Below are 26,474 nucleotides of genomic sequence, written 5' to 3' on the forward strand. Positions count from 1 at the left end.
ACGTCGTGTAATTAGGTACTCCTTCCGTCATTCGGCCGGAAGGAAGGAAAGGAAGGAAGGAAAGGAGGATGGAAGGAGAAATTAGCACCTAACTTGGAAACTTCAAGATTTACAAAGAGACTTTTACTATTTAAAGGGACAAACATCAAAGAGATAAATCAAGGGATATATTTCTGCTTGACAAATACACAGCTTCTACTCTGGTATTTTCAGAGTAACACTTTATATTTTACACTATAATATAATTAATTTTTTTTATTTTAAAAACTTTTCTGATACAATTTAAATAATTAAATTTATTCTTCAATATATACATGAACACATACACAATCCATGGTTTTATTTGTTTTATTTTTTGAGACAGGGTCTCATTCTGTTGCCAGGCTGGAATGCAGTAGTGCGATTATGGCTCACTACAATATTGAACCCCTGGGCTCAAGCAATCCGTCCACCTCAGCCTCCCGAGTATCTGGGATTACAGGCGTGTGACACCACACCCAGCTAATTTTCTTAATTTTTTGTAGAGACAGGGTCTCACTACATTGCGCAGGCTATTCTCAAACTCCTAGTCTCAGGCAATCCTCTCATCTCAGCCTTCCAGAGTGCTGGGATTACAGGCATGAGCTACCATGCCAGGCAGGTTTTTATTTTTTAAAGACATTGATATCTAATACAAGAGTTTGACATATTCACTAATAATTAAAATTTGAGAAGGGTATGTGGTAAATGCTATGGTAGTTCAGAGATGAAAGATGTTACACTGGTTACTCATAAAAACTAAGCCTTCTGTAAAGTAAATCAGATTTTGAAAAACATTCAGAAGCATGCATGTGGGAGATTTAAAACACATATGAGGATGAGCAAAAAGTGCAATTTCATCCATTCACTCAGAAAATTATTGTTAAAATCTTCTACGGATACATATCACCACTGTCCTAAGAGACAAATACATTGTAGTGACTGACTGAACCAGATTTAAAAAAAAAAAAAAAAAACTGCCCTGATAACTTTATTGTCTAAAGGTCTGTGTGGACTATAAGTAATTGAAAACCTTAGAAAGAAAGGTTTAGGGTCACATCACGGATAGGTTTTTATCAGATTTAGCAGTTTATAGGCAATGAGTAACCAATAGATGTTTTTTATTCCGAAGGATTGAGTAATTACATATAGAATGAATCTAAAATATGAGAAAACGAGAGGTCCAAATAGAAGATAAGTGCTAGCCCTAAAAGTGGTATTTAAAATGGGAGAAAGGTATAAATATGACATATTGAGAGATAATTGACTAGACCTAAAAAGACAAGGAAAAAAGTCACTTCACTGTAAGTAATTCAAATAATAAACTGAGGCTCCTTAAGGGACGGGATACTATATTGGGGCAAAAGGTAAGGATGCATTTGGTTTTACAAGATGGTCATTCTAAGAGGCAAAATTGCATAAAGGTTGTAAACATACACTTTGGAATCATACAGAACTGGTTAAATCAATTCCTAGTACTATGGCCTTGCTCAACTTACTCTCTCTGAATTTCAAAATCCACATTTTCATCTGTCTACCATGGATAACAACTGTACCTACCACATATTACATAATAATTAAATGAGTTCGTTTAAATAAATTTCTCAGTGGGGTAAGCAGCTCAAAATATGCCCTATTTTATATTGGCTATAATAATTACTAACATCATCATTTTATGTACGTGAATTCAGTATATATGATCTGAAAATAGTATCTGTGGAAAGTAATAACTGCTGAACTAAGACAGTGGGCAGTTGAAATGGAGAACAGGACTTGGAGAAGAAAAGATTAAGGAGGTAGAACCTATAGGATATAGGTGGGAAAAACAGATGAGAGGGAGGAGAGATTCACCAACTTCGCCCTTTATAGTAGGAGAAGGAGACTATGAGGAAAAGATGGCGAGTTCCATTTTGGAAATACTGAATGGGATGTCAACAATGAGTTAAACTGCATTACAAGAAAGCTCACCGCAAGTGAAAAAAATTTGCCTAACTGTAAAACGAAAAAAAAAGTATAGTATGTAAAAACATATAAATATAGAAGGTACATTTTAAAATAAACACATTGCCCTCAACAGTTTTACTAAAGAAACAAAACCAACACATATTTTTTTTTCTTTTATTTAATGCTGATTACCACTATCAGCACAAAATTGTCATTGTTGCATAAAAAAAATACTAACATTAACACTGTAAGCTGTAAGGACAAGAAAAAAGAAAAAAAACTACTTGGTAAACTGAAATCATCCAAGGTCATTTTTGTGGATATCATACAGGAACAAAGCTTATAGAACCTAGGGGAATCACAATTTAATACAACTCTTTGATAATTCCACAATTGTTAAATTAAAATACTCTTCTTTGTGAATTAAAAGCCAATTATTTACTTTTAGAACTCAAATGGACAAAATCATAAGGCAGAAATATGTGTTTATTTTCATGAAAAACAGAGCCATTATCACTACAGGAGTTGGAAGATACAAACACCTCTAGTTTTCCTGTAACAGAAGTCTCCTCCAAATTACCTTCACACATCCCTTCCAATAAACTGTTTCCTGATGACCTCAACAGTACCATTTCCCCACTCCAGTCATATTCACTTAGCACTGACTAAAAATACAATGTTCAGAATAGCTGTGTACATGTGAAATAATAAACTGGTAAGTAGAATTATTCCCAGTTTCAGACGACATAACTGGTTGCTTATGGGTTTGGGGAAGAATTAAAAACCTAAAAATTGCTTCTAGAATCCTTCCCTGAGAGATCATGATAACAATTTTTAACTGCACCACTCTGCTGCAGCTTTAAAAACACGAGGGGCAAAAATACACTTTAATATTACCTTAACTAGGAAGCAGGACTACATAATCTTTATTCTCTCACCAAATGTTCAATTCCTCATCTCCAGAAAGAGTCTCTGCACTTTAGGTTTCAGATTAAATGCTGACACAGGTGGCATCATTAAGAGACAAATTAAGAATATGTATAATCCAGATGAAGAGGTTAAAATCCTCTGGACTGCCTTTCAGTCTGACTAAACCTATAAAATCTACATTTAATAGCTGATTTTCCAGAGACCGAAAGATTTCTTTTTACATATGCCCTTTATGGAATTAATGAGAGAAGGAGAGAAAAGCATATGCTTAAATGCCTAGGGGCAACTATAACAAAGGAAGAAATTACAGTTTATTAACATAATTCCAGCACTCATAATATATTGTTTGCTCTAAATATCCCAAAAATAACATGCACTACACAATCAAATCTCTGTAACTAATATGCTTATAGACTTTCTGAGGGTGATATTTACTAACTAAATAATGGTCAAAATAATAGCTAACATTTAGACATCTGCTTTTAAAAGAAGCATCCCTTCCACCTGCTTCTACAGGCCACAAAGATACACTCTAGTTAACATATTACTGACAGGATGATGAGAAAGCTCCTGTCAGATGCTGGCCAGCCGGGTGTTTGAGACAAAATGCACAGCCCCAGCTGACTAGTTAGAGAAAGTCTGGTGAGGTACAATTATAGAGGCATATGACAAGGCTTCATGCCTGACTGATTTGAGAACCAATGACATGGCTTTAAACAGCAATCCTCCCTACCTATGGTCACAAAACAGCAGTAAGTCAACTGATAAACCCTTGTAATATCATGATTTATGCCTCTGCTTTGAATACACGAGACTCTAATACAATGTTCTGCTAGTCTACCAAGATTCACTTGGGGCTTAAACATCTATGGCCTACCTACAGCATGGATAAAATCAATGTTCTTGTTCAGGATTACCAGAAACCTTTCCATGTGTACTTGACAACGTATAAATGAACAGAATAACGTATGAATCAACAGAATAAAAACAAAACTGATTATGTCTCAATTCATTAAACTCAAACATGCGAAAATATAATAATAGGTACTAACACAATACCACACTTTAAAATATAGGGAGAAAACCTATTAGAACGTTGAAAACATAACAATATTCTTGATATCTGTGCTTACATATCTTAAAATTAATTGTTTAATTTTAAATTTTTTATCTTTTCAAGGTTAAAAATCTTTTTTTTTTTTTTTTTTTTTTTTTTTTTGAGTCTCACTCTGTCACCAAGGCTGGAGTGCAATGGCGCGATCTTGGCTCACTGCAACCGCCATCTCCCAGGTTCAAGCGATTCTCCTGCCTCAGCCTCCCGAGTAGCTGGGACTACAGGTACATGGCACCATGCCTGGTTAATTTTTATATTTTTAGTAGAGACAATGTTTCGCCATGTTGGCCAGGCTGGTCTCAAACTCCTGACCTCAGGTGATCTGCCTGCCTCGGCCTCCCAAAGTGCTGGGATTACAGGCGTCAGCCACTGTGACCAGCAAGAAATTATCATTTTTAACCACAAACAGCACTTAAAGAAAAGGATCCTCAAGCTAGCTGATTCTCTAATGAGAGTGTCACCACTAAAACCTACAGCAAGCTGTAAGGTTTATAATTATCATTCTATTATAACTATGAAAAATCACGATTGTCAAAAAGTAAATACCTGAGACAAACAAAATTTCTGAAATTACAATAGAATTATGAATGTTAGGCCACCTTTACATCTATTCTTCTAAAAATTAAGTTTGGCTGTACACTTAAAAAAATTTAAATGGATAAAACGTAATTCCTAACATTAAGTACATTATAGTCTCCATGATATATAAAAATATAAGAATATAAAAAGCTTAAAAATGAGTAAATTCATTGATAACTATTTCTTCTTTGGATGTTTCAAATATATCATTAAATTCTTTTTAAATAATACTTTAATTTTAATTTATGTTAAGAAACCAGTCCTTGACTTTAAATGCCAGTATGCCCAGAATTTATAGCAGATATATTTTATATACTGTATATATAAAATAATTATTCTGCCCGGCGCAGTGGCTCACGCCTGTAATCCCAGCACATTGGGAGGCTGAGGTGGGTGGATCATAAGGTCAGGAGATCAAGACCACCCTAGCTAACACGGTGAAACCCCGTCTCTACTAAAAATACAAAAACTTAGCTGGGCGTGGTGGCAGCCACCTGTAGTCCCAGCTACTCAGGAGGCTAAGGCAGGAGAATGGAGTGAACCTGGGAGGCAGAGCTTGCAGTGAGCGGAGATCACGCCACTGCACTCCAGCCTGGGTGACAGGTCGAAACTCTATCTCAAAAAAAAAAAAAAAGAAAGAAAGAAAAAGAATTATTCAAGATAGATTCAAGTAAAGCAGCTTCCTCCACAAAAGACTAAGATCATGAAAGAGAATTTGAACGATATCAGCCCAACAGTCCCAGAGAGTGAACCAAAACAGAGCTGGTAACTTAGAGGTGACATCACCATCAAGTTTTCATGAATCGTCATAAACGATTGATAGTAAATTGACATCAAACATAGAAAACAGCACCCCCAAAATACTAAGCCTTTATGATAGCAATTTTTTTAAGCCAAATGCTAAGTTAAAAGATAATAACGTTAATTTTTACTCTAACTGCAGATGCAGACTATTACAAAATTAAATGTAGAGGCCGAGTAAGGGGGCTCACGCCTGTAATCCCAGCGCTTTGGGAGGCCAAGGCGAGTGGATTGCTTAAGGTCAGGAGCTCGAGAACAGCCTGACCAACATAGTGAAACCCCGTCTCTAATAAAAATACAAAAATTAGCTGGGTGTGGTGGCAGGCACCTATAGTCCCAGTTATTTGGGAGGCTGAGGTAGAAGAATCACTTGAACCCGGAAGGCAGAGGTTAGAGTGAACTAGATTGTGTCACTGCACTCTAGTCTGGGCGACAAAGTGAGACTCCGTCTCAAAAAAAAAAAAAAAATTAAATGTAAGCTATTATAAAATTATACCTCATAATCTCATATACCTCATAATTACTAAACATTTATTCTACGCAGATATCATTCTGAGCACTTCATATATATGTATTTCCTTAATCTTTACATCAACCCTATGAGATTAAGGCTACTACTGTCCCTACTCTACACTTAAAGAAACTGAGTCAAAGAGAGATTACTTGATATAAATTAAAACAAATAAAACACCAATATTTTTCAAACACATATACTCAGATTTATTTCCAATGCACAAATACAGTAGCTTATGCTTCACTCACATAGCTTATTCCCTCACTTTCTTTGGATTTCTGCTCAAATGCTACCTCACTGAGTTGGGCACAGTGGCGTGTGCCTATAGTCCCAGCTACCAAGGCAGGAGGATCCCTTGAGCCCAGGAGTTTGAGACCAGCCTGGGCAACATAGTAAGATCTTGTCTTGAACAAACAAACAAAATACTACCTCACTGGAGAGGCTTTCCTTACGTAAAATGGAAACCTGTCTATCACTTTCTACCCTGTACACACACTCACTTCATCCATTATGTAACCCTAGCTACTAAATAATAGCTATTTGTTTGCTCACTTGTTTATAATCTGTTTCATGCCAGTCAAATAAGGTTAATGACTAGAAAGTGCCTGGCACATAGTATGTGCCTAATAAACATTTGTTACATGAATTAATCCTGATAAGAATTAGTTCCAAGGCTTATTATACAATCGTTTTAATCTTGAGGACAATATCCATTTAAAAATATCCTTTTTTAATCTTAAAACAATCATGTTTAAAAAATGAGAAGGAGGAGCTGGGGGGAAAGAAGAAGAATGGTTTCACTTCAATAGTAAGTTAAAAATAGCAGAAAGGCAAATTAAAATATGAAATGAGTCAAAGTGAATTTCTTGACATCTCTAAGATGTGTAAGAAAAAAATTACTTGTGTCATTGATTAGTACTTTTTCTCTGATATTACTGCATCATTTATCCACCCTTACTCTTTTAAATGCATCTATTTTTCAATATGTAAAGTGCATTTTTAACTTTTAGGGGTGAGCATATCAAACATATTTTTGAGATTTGTGTGAATTATAAATTCACACAAATTATATGTACAATCGTATGTATTTTTTTCAATTGTAGAGTAATGGAAATAACCCAAAAATTAGAATCAAAAGACTCAATTTCACATTATCTGTCTCTAACTAGCTGTTTGGCCTTGAGGTGGTCATTTAATCTTGCTGAAAATACCTTTCTCACTGTTAAATGTTAAACAGATATCCTACAGAAATCCTGAAGCTCCTTCTACTTTAAATGCTAAAATACAGAATAACATTTTTATTTCTACTATAGAAGAAGAAAACATTAAAAATATTGTTTTATTTATCAATTAATCAAATTCGTGAAGAAGAAAATTCATGCAATATTCAACAATGGTTTTTGCTAAATAAATACATCATAGATTACTTAAAACAATATTTAAATTTGTATTTAAAAAATTTAAGTTGAAAGTATTAAACTGTTAATGTGTAAAACAATCATGTTTAAAAAATGAGGAGGGGAAAAAATTATAAAATCTAGCAAAATACTTTTGAATATTTTTCTATACCCAAGAAAAAGCTTTATCTTCTCACTGCCTTTACCATATTAATAAATACCTTCCAAAAGAACATTTTAGTGAATGTCATAAAACCTGTGATTTATAAAAAATGCTACTTTGACTTTTAAGTTATTATCAGTCTGAAGAGCTGCTCTAAATCAAACTATTATACAATCTACTCCCAAACCACTACTTGGCAACAAAGATGAATCTACCTATTACCAGGTTAGGATAGCAGCTATTATCATGGCCCCTTGATTTCTTTCAAGTAGCTCCAATGGAAAAAGCCACAAGTGAATAATAAAAATCTCATAATAGCTCTTAAGAATTCTTTATATGGTAGAAGGCACTAAAATGAACTCTGGAGAGTTAAAAAGAAAAAAAAAAAAAAACTCTCAGCTCCTGATAAGAAAAAATAATTAACCTGACTTAATGCATCTGAGAAGGCTTCCTATAAATCAGACTTTTGTACTTCAAGAGCCAGATTAAAACCATATATCAAAAAAGTATGTAGATATTGTCTTCTAAGCACACATAGCACATTTCTAAATCTGCAGAGATTTTTAGGTCTTTTTGAGAAACACTCAATACCTGCTACTTAAAAGAAGTGTGAAGTACTTACAGTGCTTAATTTGCTCGAGGTAATCACGATGCGCCTTTCATGCAGCATACTGGCATACAGCTGCAGCATGTTGTTCACATCCACGGCAACAAAATATTCTGTAAGATTTCTCTGCACGAGTGAAAAATAATTGTGTAAGTTACAGCTCACAGTGAACGTGAAGAAAAACATTTTACACATTTACCAGAAAGTCTTGAAGTTCAAAGGATATTATTATCTAAAATGGTATTCATTAAAATAATTAAGTGTAATACTAGTCTGCTGCCACATAAAGCACATAACACTCTATTATTAGTTGAAACATAACCCTACTCAAGGAAAGTATTTTCAGAGGATGATCAGAAGATCACAGATTTCCCAACTTTCTTACCCACTAAGTATTTGAAAAGAAGCTAATTTCCTGGGCCCCAACCTAGACCTGCTGAATTGTCATCTGTAGTGTATGTCCCCAAGAATCTGCTTTTTTTTTTTTTTTTTTTTTTTTTTTTTTTTTTTTTTTTTTTTTTTTTTTGTCACTCAGGCTGGAGTGCAGTAGTGAGATCTTGGCTCATTGCAACCTCCGCCTCCCAGGTTCAAGTAATTTTTGTGCCTCAGCCACCAGAGTAGCTAGGATTACAGGTGCATGCCACCACGCCTGGTTAATTTTTGTATTTTTAGTAGCGATGGGGTTTCACCATGCTGGCCAGGTTGGTTTCAAACTCCCGACCTCAGATGATCTGCCCACTTCAGCCTCCCAAAATGTTGGGATTACAGGCATGAGCCACCACACCTGGCCAAGAATCTGCTTTTTAAACAAATACTTCTGGTGATTCTTATATACACTGATGCTTCAGAAACTGCTGCCCAGACAATACATTTGAGTCTTTTTCATGTTTGCCATTCACTATGCAGGCGCAATCATCAACTGATACAACACAGCATGCACGAGGTACCCAAAGGATGAGGTGAATTTGTAAAACAGCCCTTTGGTACTTTATTAAGGAAATTCACTTGTTTATACTCCATATCAGGCTTGCTTTATATCCACTATAATCAAATATAATTTGATGATGTTCTAAATTGATTCCTTAATTTAGCACTCTTATTCCCCACATGAAATGAAACTGGGATAAACTACCTTAACTTTGACTTTTAGATCTTCTCCTTTCTTATTATTTATTTTTAATTTTCTATAATGAAACAAATAAATCAGAGAGCAACAAACTAATTAAGGGATTGAATAAGATATAACAAACAAAAACTGTAGTATCAGGTAGGCTATGACCAAGTAGGCTAAAACTTTTAGTTTGGCAAGAATGTAAGAAATCCAATTATTTCTTCTATTTCCAGAAGGTAGAAACTTTACCATCACAAATTGGTAATCATGACAGAGCACATCAATAGAACCTGTAACTATCAGCGAGTGATATTGAATTTGGTGGGAAGAGGTTTATTCCTTTCTTTCTCACCTTCCAATGCAACTCTCCATATAAAAATTCATGTCATTCAAGATTAGTATATTCCCTACAATCTAAAAGAAAGGTAATTTTTAGATGGGGATTTATATCTCAACATTGGGTGCTGCCTTATGCTTATTCTCTTGCTTTCGTTTCCCTAAACAGGACTTTTTGCAAAACAAAACATGTTAATAGACACGTAAAAATATATATTCTCAGTGGACATTCCTTTGAATGTCTGTTTCTTTGAAACTTTCAAAGCAATCTTCTTTTTAAAAATGTGACATTTGTTAAATCGAGCTATTAGTTGTTTGTTAGTAAATCTAAGAGAAAGTTAAATAGGAGAGCGAGTAGAAGGAAGCAAATTTGACTTTGAAACTCTGAAGTGAAGGGATAAAGGTCATATAAGTCAAGGCATGGTCAGTCAGCCTTAAAGAAAACATTAACAAGGAGTACCTGGCCCACAATGTACAGCAGTCAAGACTTTAGGATCTATTATGTAACCTGAGAGCTTTGATGATCTATCTCAGGCCCATAAGAGAAACTTGATACATAGCTTTTCATAAGGGTTTTTTGGATCCATCTGTACTGAAAACACCATTGATAGTGTTGGTTTGATATCAGACAATTTACGATTGTCTTCTTGGACTTCCTTCACTAACCACATGCTTTTAGAAACCACTCAGTAGGTTTGAAAACATCTGGAAAAACACTAGAATCCCAAAGTAAATAATAAGTATATATTGAAATACTTTTTTCCTGTTGATTTTTCCTTTACGTTTGATTGAATTATTCCTACTGATTCATTTTAACTTTCCAAGGGAAGCTGAAGAAAAATTACGTTTAAGTGAATATTTCATTTTCACAGTTATCCAAAAATCATAAAAGCATATTTGTTACTTCTACTTATCTGTGTAAACATTTCTAAAAATACTAATTTGTAATAACTATTAAAATACTGAAAATATTTCTAGTATGGCTAGAATTAGGACTCGAAATAAAATGCAAATTTTAGCAATTTTTATAATTTCTTACAATAGCCATCAAACCTTGCAAGATATGTATTACTTTAAATTAAAATCAGGAACTTAAGAACAGTTCATCTATGATTTGAAGCATTATATAGAAGGAATATAAAAATACTATGTCAATTTCACTAAAATAACAATTTGTGTGAAGACATTTCCCATTGCTAGAATTCTTCTCCACAAGTAGAAGCCATCTCCTATGGTATCTCTTCTATCATATACAGTGAAGCTGAAGACCTAACTGAATATATATGATCCTACCTAATTATTACAAATGACAGAAGCAGTTCTCCTTCTATTATTGTCCTTAATTTTCCTTATCTACAAACAGATACTAAGAAGAAGGAAAAGGGGCAGACATATAAAGAAGAAAAGATTATTCCTTATTTCCTTATTCCTTATTTCTTCATTATTTCTCACAAACACAGATAATTACGATGTATCCTATTTCTCTATAGAAAAATGCACAGTGAGACCAAAATAAACAAAATTCATAATATAGGAATAATTAAAGTAGAAAATAGAAAACTTACACTCTCAGGTATTGTTGGGAGTCCAGTAACGTCAGGAGCAATGAAGTAGGAATGCTAATCAACAAAAATAAATCACATATGAAAGATAATTAAAATTGGTAGCATATAATTTGTAATGAAAATCAGAAAAAAATATATTGAGTAAATTAATAAATGCCATTGACTGACATTCAGGATTTGTTGAATTTGAGAGATTCTTAAATGAGTTAGTGGGTTTATATGAGATTTAACAATTGCATTACCATACAAAAAGTTAAGACTTTTTTAACAATATTTGACCTTAAAATTAAAATAAAAATAGGAAAAAATTGTCAAGGCAAAAAAAGAATATATTACTGAAAGGTTTATTTTGTACATATATACCTATATATGTGTGTGTGTATATATAGTATATATAGACATACACACCTATGCATACATATAAACATACATATTATTAAAACACATTTAGTTGAGATAGACTGGAAAAATTAAAGCTTGCTAACCAAATATATCAAAATCTATTAAGATTCCTGAGTTTCTATGGTAAGTCACAACAAATCTCTTTTGTAAACATCAACCACCCTATTATTTAGCAAATAGCAATAAAACATAATTTTTCAATGTTTAAAACTTCTTAAACATGTAATAGTCCCAGAATATGATCATTACACATCTGCCAAACAAATATTTATGAGCTTCTACAATGTTTAAAGAAGTAAAACAGTTCATCACAATACTTACATAAAGAGTACAATGTGTATATATGCCTTCATGTTTCCCACAGTGTTCCCAAATTTGACCACCCAGAATCAAAGTGCAACTTAATCATCAAAAAATGTTTTATTTTCTGTTCATATTAATCTTCAAAATTATTTTAATATCTTAATCACATAAGGACATATTTAATACTATCTTCTTATTAATGATTAGAAAAGAAACATTTTATCCAGTATTTGAACACAGTTGAACTAGTCAGAACAAGGCTAGTTAACACAGTCATAACGTATAATTTTCCAGGGTAGAAGAACAATAGGAGCTAAATCACAAGATCTTTTGTGATCTTGAGACCAAAAAATGTGACAAATCTCATGCTGTGAATATACTTTAAAATTACTACTATTGAAAATGGAGAATATGCATAGATTTTGGTCTCTATAAGCTACTTTTATTTAGAATGGTTTTTAACAGTACTATATTTCATAAAACTATGCTTTAAAAGATAGTACAAACAGAAAACACTATATATTCCAAATGATTAATTTTCTTAAAAGAGTCAAATGTACCACTTCCCAAAGGGCTGGAGTGAAGCTTAAAGGCATAGTGAAATAAGTGATTATTTTTCCTATTTAATAGTGATTTTTAGAAGCCAATGTCCTTTTAACTCACCGGTATTAGAGCAGGCTGATCTTTCAGAACTTGCTCACAGGCAATAAATATCTCTTGGTTCTTATAATACATGAGAGAAAAAAAATGAATATCTTACTTTCATGGGAGAAGCTTACACAACAATTCGCTGTGTAGTTGAGACAAGCCCATGTAGCCAAATTAGCCACTAAAAAGTACTTGAATAACAGTAATTGTAAATATTATTTTAAATGCTGATTTGCTAATTTTATGCTAGAAAAATCCTAATGAAAGTATTTTCATATTACAAGAGTAGAGAATGCTGTGGATATTTAATGATTTTGAAATGTTTCAAAAAAAGCATTCTCATTAGACATTAACTTTTTATAAAAATCTCTGATTACTAGTGGCCATTATCCACTTGTACAAGAAGAAAAACTTCCATAATCATTCATTTTAATCTGGCATCATAAAACTAAAATCTCCTCTAGTAGCTGAAGACAAGTGTCCTAGTCCCCAATTTGCCACTTATTTAACAGCATAATACCAGATACATTACTTTAGGAGTCCGTTATTGAAATCAAATGCAATTAATTAACAAACATAACAGCTGATTTTATCCATACCTAAGGTAAACAAACATAACAGCTGATTTTATCAATACTTAAGATATTATAACTAGGCTGGTGCAGTGGCTCACGCCTGTAATTCCAGCACTTTGGGAGGCCAAGGCGGGTAGAATACCTGAGATCAAGAGTTTGAGACCAGCCTGACCAACATGGTGAAACCCCATCTCCACTAAAAATACAAAATTAGCCCGGTGTGGTGGCGGGTGCCTGTAATTCCAGCTACTTGGGAGGCCGAGGCAGGAGAATCGCTCAAAACTGGAGGCGGAGTTTGCACTGAGCTGAGATCGCGCCATTGCTTTCCAGCCTGGGCAACAGGAGCAAAACTCCACTTCAAAAAAAAATTGTAACTTTAGAATAGGTATACAAGACTTGAAACTATCAGACTATTAATTCAAGTGCATATAAGAAGGCTTAATTATGGAAATAACTATCATACATAGGAACAGAACACAGTCACTCAATTTCCTTTGACAAGATTATTTCAGCTACAATTTAGTTATTTCAGAAGAAAGTATTTTCTCCAGATGGGATGAAACTTCAATTTACTACAACCAACACCTGAATAGTTCTTCATGGCACATCCAGACATATCATTTTATTTGATTACTAAAACAACTTTCTTAAAAGTTGACATGCTCAATTTCTCAAATGGAAAAAAAGGATCATCTAAAGACATTAACTTTCTTGGCTAACATTACACATTTAGTGACTGTGACTTAACCTAAAATCTTCTAATCATAGGTAAAAAGGTGTAGAAATCTTTAATTTACAATTCTTATTAATAAAGATGAAGTGTTTCAATAGCTAGTATTTTTGAGATGTATTTTTGTAAGATATTTATTTACCCCGAACAAATATGATACTCAAATTTAAAGGGAGAACACATTTGTATTTCTCATTAATGCCACCTCGATTGTCTTAGCACCTTTATTTTCCTTAATTCTTTAACAGTATTAGAATCATTTTATAAATATAACACTTTCAAAGAGAAATGACCATTTTTTGGAAAATCCCAGGCTCTTCTCTATTCTCCTTGACCTTTCCCTTGGCATTTCTACTGTATTTCTACTGAGCACAAACCTTGCATTCTTTGGGTGTCAGTGAGCTGTAAGTCTAAGTTTCTTCTTAACTGCTCTTTCCCCCAATTCTTTCACTGGATCTCCTTTCTTTTTTCCCTATAGCCTATTTGGGCAATTAGAACTTAGCCTCTGTTCTATGCTCTTCTATATTTCATCCTTCAAATAGCTACAACTATGTCCACTGCAGACTCCCAAATTTGGGTTAAAAATTCCAGGTTATTCTTACCTTTTTATCACCCAGTCTACAAATGACTATTAAACCTTTACACTTTGACAGTGTGCAACAAAAGAAGATGTAGACATAAAGCAGCAGAGAGGGTCACGGGAAATAAAAAACACCTTAGGTTGTATGACAAGAGGTTTCACAAAGTTGAAGACTGAGCAAGTTCTAGACTAACAACACAGTCAACAAAGAGGCTTTAGTCCAAAAGGAAAGCATGATGTTCATTCAAGAAGCTGAACAAAACAATGTGACCAGAATAGAGGGGGAAAATTGAAAGTTGGATTGAATCTAAGAAATGGATGGCCCTGAAAGCATGGCCAAAGTTTGGACAACTTCTATAGAAAAGGGGAAGCTACAAAAGATTTTCAGCAGGGGACTTTATATAGTTTAACTAAGAGTAATCTGACAGTCTTTTGTAGAAAGGACTGGAAGGAGAGGCTTTAGACTAAGAACTCTTTGAAGTACTAAGCAACAGAACTAAGGTGCTAACCACCTTAGTCTACTACAAAACAGAAGTGGTTAAAGAATGGAATAATGTGAGAACACTACTATGACATGAAATCACAGGATGAAATTTGGGTAAGACACATGGACCAATGGAACAGAATAGAGAACCCACAAATAAACCCAAATACTAACAGCCAACTGATCTTCGACAAAGCAGACAAAAACATAAAGTAGAGAAATGACACCCTTTTCAACAAATGACGCTGAGATAATTGGCTAGCCACATGTAGGAGAATGAAACTGGATCCTCATCTCTCAGCTTATACAAAAACCAATTCAAGATGGATTAAGGACTTAAATCTAAGATCTGAAACTATAAAAATTCTAGAATATAACATTGGAAAAACCCTTCTAGACATTGGCTTAGGCAAGAATTTCATGACCAAGAAACCAAAAAGAAATGCAATAAAAATAAAGATAAATAGTTGGGACTTAATTAAACTAAAGAGCTTTTGCAGGGCAAAAGGTGCAGTAAGCAGAGTAAACAGACAACACACAGAATGGGAGAAAATTTTCACAGTCTATACATCTGACAAAGGACTACTGTCGAGAATCTACAATGAATTCAAACAAATCAGTAAGAAGAAACAATCCCATTAAAAAGTGAGCTAAGGACATGAATAGACAATTCTCAAAAGAAGATATTCAAATGGCCAAGAAACATATGAAAAAAAAGCTCAACATCACTAATGAATCAGGGAAATGCAAATCAAAACCACAATGTGATACCACCTTACTTTTGCAAGAAAGGCCATGATCAAAAAATCAAAATACTTCTGTAAACATCAGCCACCATATTATTTAGCAAACAGCAATAAAACATAATTTTTCAACGTTTAAAACTCCTTAAACATGTAGTTATCCCAAAATATGATCCTCACACATCTACTAAACAAATATTAAACTGATCATCTGATCACTGCATCTACGTCAATAATTGATGTTGGCCTGGATGTGGTGATCAGAGAACACTTCTACACTGCTGGTGGGAACGTAAACTAGTACAGCCACTATGGAAAACAGTGCTGAGATTCCTCCCAGAACTAAAAGTAGAACTACCGTTTGATCTAGCAATACCAGTGCTGGGTATCTATCAAGAGGAAAAAGGTCATTAAATGAAAAAGATACTTGCACACGCATGTCTATAGCAGCACAATTCACAACTGCAAAATCGTGGAATCAACCCAAATGTTCAGCAATCAACAAGTGGATAAAGAAACTGTGATACTACTCAGCCATAAAAAGGAATGAATTAACAGCATTTGCAGCGACCTGGATGAGACTGGAGACTATTATTTTAAGTGAAGTACCTCAGGAATGGAAAACCAAACATTGTATGTTCTCACTGATATGTGGAAGTTAAGATACGAGGATGCAAAAGCATAAGAATGATATAATGGACTTTGGGGACTTGAGGGGAAGAGTGGGAGGAAGGGTGAGGGATAAAGGCTACAAATATGGTGTAGTGTATACTGCTAGGGTGATGAGTGCACCAAAATATCACAAATCACCACTAAAGAATTTACTCATGTAACCAAATACCACCTGGACCCCAATAACTTATGGAAAAAGCTATTACCAAATATAATATAATATAATTATATTTGGTATAATATATAATATCATATATTATATTATATATTATATATTATACATAATATATAATTTATATATAATATATTATATATATTATATATATAATATATTATATATATATTATATATATAATATATTATATATATTATATTATATATATATTATACAATAACAACTTCCCTGTCTCATAAATATAACAACTTCCCTGTCTCATAAAAACACAAAAGACTTATATACTTTGAGTTAGCTTTTCTCTCATTTTCTCTTGCAACATTGTATTTTTCTTTATTAAGAAAAGTTTACTATTTTAGAAGAAAAAAATTAATATAAATAAATTTTAATAGTCTAGCCCATATGCCAAATCCATGAAGAAAATTAATAAAATCATCCATATTTTATTATCTTGAACTTTGGGCATTTACAAAAACTCCCAAAACGTGAATGTTTTTATACACAGATGGTACACTTCGTTAAAAAGTTTCAATAGTACAATAAATCCCATCTCAGGCTTGCTGTCTGACAAACAGCAATTCAATCATATTTCCAGTAGTTTGTGATAATACCAGAAGATACATTAATGTATAGAGAAAGAAGACGAAACTTTTCACCCAGAATTATTATCACATATTTATATGTTATATGTCATTTTCTATTCTTACTAAGTACTGTTTTCATTTTAGGAGGGTTATTAAGCATGTGTGTATATTCCTTTATTATGCACAAATGTCACCTGAAAATCAATGCTTCTTTTTTTCTTTTTTTTGAGATGGAGTCTCGCTCTGTCTCCCAGGCTGGAGTGCAGTGGTGCAGTGGCGCGATCTCGGCTCACTGCAAGCTCCGCCTCCCAGGTTCATGCCATTCTCCTGCCTCAGCCTCCCCAGTGGCTGGGACTACAGGCGCCCGCCACCATGCCTGGCTAATGTTTTGTATTTTTAGTAGAGACGCGGTTTCACCGTGTTAGCCAGGATGGTCTCAATCTCCTGACCTCGTGATCCACTCGCCTCGGCCTCCCAAAGTGCTGGGATTACAGGCGTGAACCACCGTGCCCAGCCAAATCAATGTTTCTTAAAAGTGAAATATCTTCATCGATTTGGTTACTTTTAGTTTATAATAAAATTTTTTTAACTCAATAATTTAACAAAATTATAAAAATACACACCCAATATATCAAGTTATGATAGTTATAGCACGTTAAAAAGACACAATATTATCACCTTGTTATGTTAGTACTAGCAATGAAGTTTTCCTGGAAGCAGAGATGACTTGGCCAAGAATTGTCTGAAGGTTCACATGCTCTTAACGAAATTGAGACATAGCTATGACTCCCAAAAACAATTACTGATTGAATACTTACCACATTCAAATTTACAGGAGAATTTGCCTTTGGTACTGGGTGGTTATACAGTGATTTGAGAGTTTCATTCAAATCATTTTCCTAGGGCAAAAGAAAAAGTACATTTTATAAATAAAACATATACCAAGCAACTGCAATTAAAACTACTTGATAAAATAGTCTACTGTGGCTTTTCATATTTGACATATTTTACATAAATGTTTTCCACAGAAACATTTCAAATAACTGAAATTCAAATATATAATTTGATAATTCAAATATATAATTTCGTAATAAATACGAAAACATATTTAAATTCCTTTATCCAGAAGAATAATGGCAATATTTCTATTTAGTATAAATGTGTATTCGAAAAACTTAATTATAAAATATACTAATGCTATAAAAGGAAATTATCTAAATCATTAAATCCAGAAGAACAACAGGATTGAATAAAAATAGTAATACAACTTTATATCAGATCACAGAGTACTCTCATTTTCCATTTTCATTTTAAAATCCCAAAGCAATTTTTAAGGAATAGAAACAATTTAAGTAAGATTAATGCACTAAAATGGAATATAGAGGTTATTCTAAATATTTCTTTTCTACATTGCTACTGGTCACTACTTGATCCACAATAAATGGGATTAAATAAAACATACAGCAGATGTACTTCATAGCATTTGTATAATAATAATGTGCCTTGATGTGCACCCTCAATTTTTCTGCATCACATACTACAAATCCAGTAATAAATATACAAAGATTTTTATAGACATAATTATCCTTATTCTCTATTTTCATGTTGGACAGAATAAATCAAAGGAAAAGGCAATTGTTCAGAGAAGTTAGCAATTTTGGTAAGTTTGGATATGAGACTTAGACTTCTCACGATCTTTCTTATGCCTTGTCTATCCATTTATACCAAAACTTAATAAATCAGATCTCTGTAACTACTTTCAAAAGTATTCATTCAAAACTACCTATTTGAAATACTCTTCAGAATAACATGAAAAGCCATAAACAATTTATCTCTTGATCATTTAAACAACAAAATGTATCAGAGAATACTGTAGATAATACCAATCCCCTTTGTAAAAGAGACTCATATGGTTATGTCTTAGAATTACCTTGTAGAAGGACTGCAAAATAAACAATTTATCTCCTGGGCTGTTAAACAATGAGGTGTACCATAGAAAATTGTGGAACATATTGATACTCTGTTTATACAAAATTCCTACAGGTACAAAAATTTTTAGACTAGTTTTTAAAAATCTGTTGCACTCTCTTACATTGATCAGGTAAGGATAACTTGAACTGTAAACGTTATTTAAATAACCCATGGCAGTGAATTAGAAATGAACAGAAAAAAGTACTACAATTCCAGATTTACTTCTAGTTTAATTAATGCTACAAACTTGTAATATTTCTTCCTCAAATAAGGAACACAAATGGAACCTCCCCTATTTCCTCTTCTCAGAAAGCCAAAATTATATAAATTTGCTTATAGCTATTTTCTTTTACGTATTCCAGTATTACTGATGGTATCAGGGAAAAAAAATGATACACAGTATGGAGATAGTAATAATCTATCAGTAAGAGTTACTAAAAGTTACTAAAGGAAAAGTATTCAAAATTTGGACAACTAATATAATTAATGTGAATTCCACATGTACATTCACAAAAACAAAGAACAAGAAATTATCATGAATAATTTAACCAGAATTCTGGTTTTGACTTTTGATTGCAAAAAAATAAATAGTTGTATTTCCAGTTTTATTTTCTTAGGCAAGTGAATGACTGTACAGCTTCAACATAAAATTATTCAACTGTAAAATGACGTTAACATATACTTCATAGAATTAAGCAATCAAATACATAGAGAAAAATATTTACATGCACGAACACATACACATAAACAACTAGACTTTTGACAAACATTAAAACTGGCAATTACGTTATAAAAAAATTGGTTGACAAATTTAGAAGAGTAAAAGGACTACCTTAATTTATTAATAACACATTTAAATCCTATTTATATAAATAATACCTCCCTAACTTTCCAAGTGACAGAACTGATTATCTGACTTATAAACACTGTACTTTAATCAAAGTCACAAGGGTATTAGAAAATAAAACTTAGGCCGGGAGTGGTGGCTCCCACCTGTAATCCTCAGCATTTTGGCGGGCCGAGGTGGGTGGATCAAGAGGTCAGGAGTTTGAGATCAGCCTGGCCAATACAGTGAAAACCCGTCTCTACTAAAAATATAAAAACCAGCCAGGCGTGGTGGTGCATGCCTGTAGTCCCAGCTACTTGGGAGAGTGAGGCAGAAGAATCGCTTGAACCCAGGAGGTGGAGGTTGCAGTGAGATGAGATTGCACCACTGCACTTCAGCCTGGGGGATAGAGCATGATGACCCTGTCTCAAAAAAAAAAAAAAAAAAAAAAAAAAAAAATAGAATTTAAATCCAGGATTTCAGGGTTCAAACCACATTGCCAAAAGTCCAGTTACATTTGTATTACCAATACTGCATTAAGCTTCCTGGGAACATTTATAAAGATTTTAATTCTAAGGTGACCACACTCACCTTTATTTGGGACCACCACCACTTAAGGCAAATGAAGGATTTCAGCTGATTTATCAAAACCTCTAATTTTTATTCTTACAAGCTTATTTTCAAATATAGTCTGTATCCATGCTTAACATAGTGCCTGTTTCACCATACTGGGCAGACAGAAATGTCTATACCATTTTAGTTGAACTGTATCTACCAAGGCTATATAATTTTTTAAAATTAAATAAAAACTAAAAATACTATGCCCAGGAGGATATTTTGCTCCAGATTCAGTCAATGGAACTTTTAAAACGATGTAAAGAAACAAATGATTGTATACTGAAAAGATGAAAATAAGCTTTTCCTATGGAAAAATTTAGGGTGAGGAAAATAACATTCTGTCTTACTATATTCCTATTTTAAAAATTCCATGAACAATTTTGTCTATGATTGCCTTTAAAGCCTGGCATACAGAATCCAGTGAACAAAAAAGTCACAATAGCTGGATATTAGTTTCTACAATTATAAAATGGAGATCCAAAAACTGAATATTCGAAACTTTCTAACGTATTTTTACTTATTCTACACCTTTTGACTCAACATCTCTTTTCTATGGGAGACACAGAGATAGAACAGTTCCATCTCTCAATTATTACTTTAATTGTGCAGACACAGAGTTACAACCCAGTGTAAATGCTCTGGAAACCTACATTAAGTATCACCTAACTTAACCTGGAGAGTCAGGAAAAGTCTCTAGAGAAGTACCTATGCTGACATTAGGTTTATTTCAAAAGATAGTTACATTAACTCTTAAAAGACAAGTGTTCTACCAGTAACAATTAGTGAGTGGTTTGTAATCTTGACAGACAACTGTATAGAGTTATGTTCTGGGAAATTTAAGTGGCTCAAAATAATTAGATAGTACATTATGTGCAGCAGATGAGCGGGAGCAGATTAATCCAAAGAGAAGGTCAGATGCCAGATCATAAAGTTATTATACGCCATGCCGCAAACAAGTTTAAATTTTATCCTAAGAAAAAGAGGAGACTATGAAGCGATTGTAAGCAGTGGAATAACATCAACTTCCAGAAAGTTCATCTTAAACAGAAAACAGTGGTATGTACACAAAGAGTGTGTCTGAAATACCCATAAATAGTATCTAGAGAAAAGAGAATCAAGAATATAACATAAATAACATTAAAATTTTAGGTGTAGATGGAGAAAAAAGGCCCAAGAGAGAAGCTGAGGATATAAGTAAAACAAAGATGAGACAATGTCAGGGAAATCAAGAAAAACACAATGTCAGGAGTGACAGAGTACCATATAAGAATTTAAGCAGATAACAAGTGAATGGAAAGTACACCCTAAATGCAAAAATTAATAGATAATAGACAATTACAAAGAATTTTAAAAACATATTTTATTTCAATTAAATTGTATCAAATAGCATAGCTAATATTTTAGTAAATTAGCTCTTGTTAAAAACATCAAAGAATGGCCACGCTTGGTAGATGGGAAACAGAGGCAGGAAGATCCCTTGAGGCCAAGAATTTGAGACCAGCCTAAGCAACATAGTGAGAATCTATCTGCACAAAAAAATTTAAAAATTAGCTATTTGTGGTGGCACACACCCATAGTTCCAGCTAACTGGAAGACTGAGGTGAGTGGATTGCTTGATCCTAGGAGACTGAAGCTGCAGTGACTGATGATTGCACCACAACGCTCCAGCTCTGGGCAACAGAGCAAGACTCTGTCTCCAAAAAAAATTTTCTTTTAAATCAAAGATTAAGGGAAAATTTTTTAAATCATTATCCCAGAGAAGTTTGTTCATTCAAAAGCAAACTTCAGCTTTTATTTCTATTTTTAAGAAAAAAAAGCATAAAGACTTTTATTGAGAGCTAAAACTATAAAATTCTTAGAAGAAAACATATGAAGAAAGCTTCGAAACACTGAATTTGCAAAAGATTTCTTGGATATGACACCAAAAACACAGGTAACAAAAGAAAAAGTAGATAAATTGGACTTCACTAAAATTAAAAACTTTTGTGCATCAAATAACACTATCAAAAGAACAAAAGGGCAGGCAAACCATGGATTGGGATAGAACACTCGCAAATCATCTATCTAATAAGAAATGAATATTTGACTACATGAAGAACTCCTACAACTCATCAACAAAAAACGCAACATGATTTTAAAATGGGCAAAGGACTTGAATAGACCTTCTACAACTTTTGACTCAATACCTATTTGCTATTGGAGACACAGCGACAGAAGACTTCCAACAAGTACTTCTCTAGAGACTTTTCTTGACTCTCCAGGTTGACTTAGGTCATGCTTGTTGTGTCCCCAGAGCATTTACCCTGGGTTGTAATTTTCTGTCTGCACAATTACAGACCTTCTCCAAAGAAGATATAAAAATGGCAAGTAAATGTCCAGTGTTACTAATCATTAAGGAGATGCGAATTAAAACCACAATACACCACTTTGCACACATATTATGACACTATTAAACAAAAAAGAAAAGAAAAGAACAAGTATTGGCAAGATTGTGAGGAAAACAGAACCCTTGTACATTACTGATGGGAATGCAAAATAGTGTGACCACTGTGGAAAATGCTCTCATGATTCCTCAAAAAATTAAATGCAGAATTACCATACTACCTAGTAATTCCACTTTTAGGTATATACCCAAAAGAATTGAATTCAAGGGCTGGAACATTATTTGTACAAACATTTTCATAGCTGTATTATTCACAATAGTGAAAAAGTAGAGGAAGCACCCCTAGTGACCACTGACAGAAGAATGAATGAACAAACTGTGGTGTATTCATACTCAGTCTCAAAAAGAAAAAAAATCTGACACATGCTACAACATAGATGAATCTTGAAGACATTATCTTAAATGAAATAAGCCAGTCAACTTGGCACATAAGGACAAATACTATGTGAGTCCACTTATATGAGATACAGAGGGTATTCAAATTCATACAGATGATACAACAGTGGTTGCCACGGATGGTGAGGGTTGGGGAGGAATAAGTAGATATTGTTTAATGGGTACAGACAGAGTTTTAGATAGGCAAGGAAAAAAAGATGTATTGTATTGATGATTGCAGATCAGCATTAATGTACTTAATGTCACAAAACTTTACACTTAAAAATGGTTAAAATGGTAAGTTTTGTTTTATAAATATTTTACCACAATTTAAAAATGGGGAAAAAATAGCTTACCAGTTCCTTAGCCAAGTAATCTGCAAGAGTATTTAGAAGCTTGTAATACACTTCAAACCAGGGAAGGTAACTGTAAAAGAATTATTTTAAAATGTATATACATAAAATTCAGAATCAGAAAACAGACAACATAAACATTTAATTCATATTAATTCAAACAGGTTAATCCTGGAGGTCAAAAAAGAACTATACCCATTTTCTTTACTTTTTCAGCGAAGTTTTACATGTTACTTATTACTAGTTTTCATAAAACAAATCAGAATCCAGAGTTCTATTTAAAAAGTTGTTCATTACATACTTCTATTTTATATCAGCAATATCTAAAATTATTTTCATGGTATTCAATCAAAGCATGCATAGGATAAAAATTAACCATTGTTAAAAAAAATCACATAAAAACTAATTTTAAAAAACTTTTAAAACAAAAGATTAAAAATACCTTCTTTTAAAATGTTGCTGTATATAATACAACGGAACTATGTGTTTTTCAGTTCCTCAGAAATGATGTTTAAGAATGATGGTAAATTTCAAAATAACTCAATACAAATATCAAAAAGACTATTCTAAAAATTACAAAAAATTTTAAATGACTGTTATATATCAAAACCAAATATAATTCAAAATTTAATTCATTGTACTAGATAAATATAATTTTTATGATAGCTAAATATTAAATCTAAAAATCATTTATATAAAACAAAATCTACATTCCTTATTAAAAATTAAACTATTAGTATATTTTAAATGTCTAAAGATTTTAATGTTAAACTGTACACTTTTCATGTAGAATAAGAGGAAATCACAAAATACACTGTTGTTAATTAACAATTGACAAATATTACTTTTCTTCAAAGTATTAACATGGTACTTTTAAGAGAAAATATTGTGATGCTTTTACTACATAATTGTACACAGATTAATAGTACATACACATAACATGTAAAATTTAATAATCAGTAAGTAGAACGTAGAAAACAGGATTCTAACAGGATTTTTTTCATATAATGTCTGATTTGTTAGTGACTATGAATGATGCCTTTTGAATCAGAAACTGAAAGTAGTAATAAAAGAGGACGTTAGGTAAACTACAGTATCTTTACTCAGCAGAAAATTATAGAGTTATTTAAAATGATAATTATAAATACTAAGTAATGACTTGAAAATTCACATGATACTTTAAAATATCTACCCAACTCTGGTTAAATCTAACACATTGATTTAACCAGTATGTATTTATCTCTGTGTCCTCTGGAAATAACACCAAAATGACAATAAATGAATAGAAAGGGTATATATTAATGAAAACAAGCAAAATGGAGGAAAAAACAACAGCAACGCAGGTGGATGACTTTGTAAATAGGGTAAACAAACAGATAACTAACAGCAGAAGAAAGGAAACCAAAACCTAAATGCCATTAGAAAGGAAAAGGACCAGCAGAAGTGCTCCCCACAGAGTTCTGAAACACTGATTTAACAGTATCTCAAAGAAAAAAGCCCTTCGAAGTCCTGTTTTCTTGGAATGAAACCCACATGCAATGTTTCCAATTCAGTTTAATACCTTCCTTTTGAATACAAATTAATAGCCAACCACCAGATATTTGAGGAAACACAAATATAAAATGATGTTTATATTGAACAACATAAAAAGAACTACAAGAAAACATAGACAATACAAACAGCTGAAGAGAACTCCAAAACTTATATTTAATATCCTTAGAGCTGAATTAAGAGCAGGAGGCTATTAGACGATACTAAACTTTTCTAAAAAGTAAAAATAGAAAATTTTAGATAGGAAGAAAGAGCTTTAAGAAATTCTAAGTCTGAAAAAAATTAAAGTCAACAGAAAGTTTAGATGATAACTCCAAAAAATCTCCCAGAAACTAGAACAGAAAGATAAACAAACCTTGTAAGTTGTATTCCTAGGTATTTTATTCTCTTTGTAGCAGCAAACCACCATGGCAAGTGTATACCAATGTAACAAACCTGTACGTTCTGCACATATATCCCAGAAATTCAAGTACAATAAATAATAATAATTTATGCTCATAATAAAAAAGATAATAAGAGAAAAAACATTACACTATCAGTCCATCAGTCTCAACTATCATGTAGCTATAGTCATTCCATAAAGAAAAAATAGGGGAAATAAATGAATGAAAGTTTCTTTTAAAGAATTACTGGAAATTTTCCCAGAACTTCAGACACGAGTCTCCAGACTGAAAGAATGAGTGAATGAACAGCACAAAGAATGTTCCAAACCAGAGTATCAATGTGAAATTCCAAAACAAGGGATAGAAGAGTGCCTAAGAGTTTCCAAACAGACAAAACAAGTAACAAACAAAGGGATCAAGTTCAAAAATGTCATCAAACCTCTCAACAGCAATAATGAAACTTAAAAGATAATGCCTTCAAAATACAGAGGTTAAATTCTTTGCACTCAAGACTTCTATGTCCAGACAAACTATCAATAAAGTGTGAGGACAGATTAACAGCATTTTCAGTCAGGCAAGGACTCAAAACTTCACCTCCTAAGACATCCTAAAGGATAGCTAAAACAAAATAAAGGAGATGAAAAAGAAGGAATACACAGATGTAGGAGGCAAGAAATCTAAGACTTAGGAAGAACAGTTGTGCAAAGGCCTCGAGAGCAACCAGTTCAGACTGAAACAGGACAGAGGCTCTAGGAGGGAGATGCTAGAACAGGGTGTTTACAATAAGCATATTGACAACTTTGCCTGGAAGCCTGGTAAAATCTGGACAGGTGTGTGACACATCTGTGACAGCTTTTGGGGAATCTGAACATGAGAAATTACTATCGGTAATCTCAATTTTCCTATTTAAATTACTTAATTCTTCAAGCTCCAGTGCTTAGATGGCTACTTCACTATGTATATCTTCCACTTACAAATA

General features: G+C 33.0%; 1 protein-coding gene across 3 annotated transcripts in view; it reads right to left on the reverse strand.

Annotated features, from left to right (window-relative positions):
• The window catches only part of DENND1B (DENN domain containing 1B), a 288,795-nt gene that overhangs the window by 139,025 nt on the left and 123,296 nt on the right, over window positions 1-26,474 (reverse strand). For 2 of the 3 annotated variants that reach the window (XM_030929666.1, XM_030929667.1), the window contains exons 6-9: window positions 23,565-23,634; window positions 17,794-17,874; window positions 11,080-11,133; window positions 8,083-8,193 (exon numbers count right to left, since the gene is read on the reverse strand). In XM_030929666.1, coding sequence (XP_030785526.1) covers window positions 8,083-8,193; window positions 11,080-11,133; window positions 17,794-17,874; window positions 23,565-23,634 — 316 coding nt within the window. Of the gene's footprint in view, window positions 1-8,082; window positions 8,194-11,079; window positions 11,134-12,447; window positions 12,508-17,793; window positions 17,875-23,564; window positions 23,635-26,474 lie in introns of all 3 variants that reach the window. The other variant, XM_030929664.1, reaches the window with a different exon arrangement.

The sequence above is a fragment of the Rhinopithecus roxellana genome, chromosome 1 (assembly GCF_007565055.1).
Source record: "Rhinopithecus roxellana isolate Shanxi Qingling chromosome 1, ASM756505v1, whole genome shotgun sequence".
Lineage (NCBI taxonomy): Eukaryota > Metazoa > Chordata > Mammalia > Primates > Cercopithecidae > Rhinopithecus > Rhinopithecus roxellana.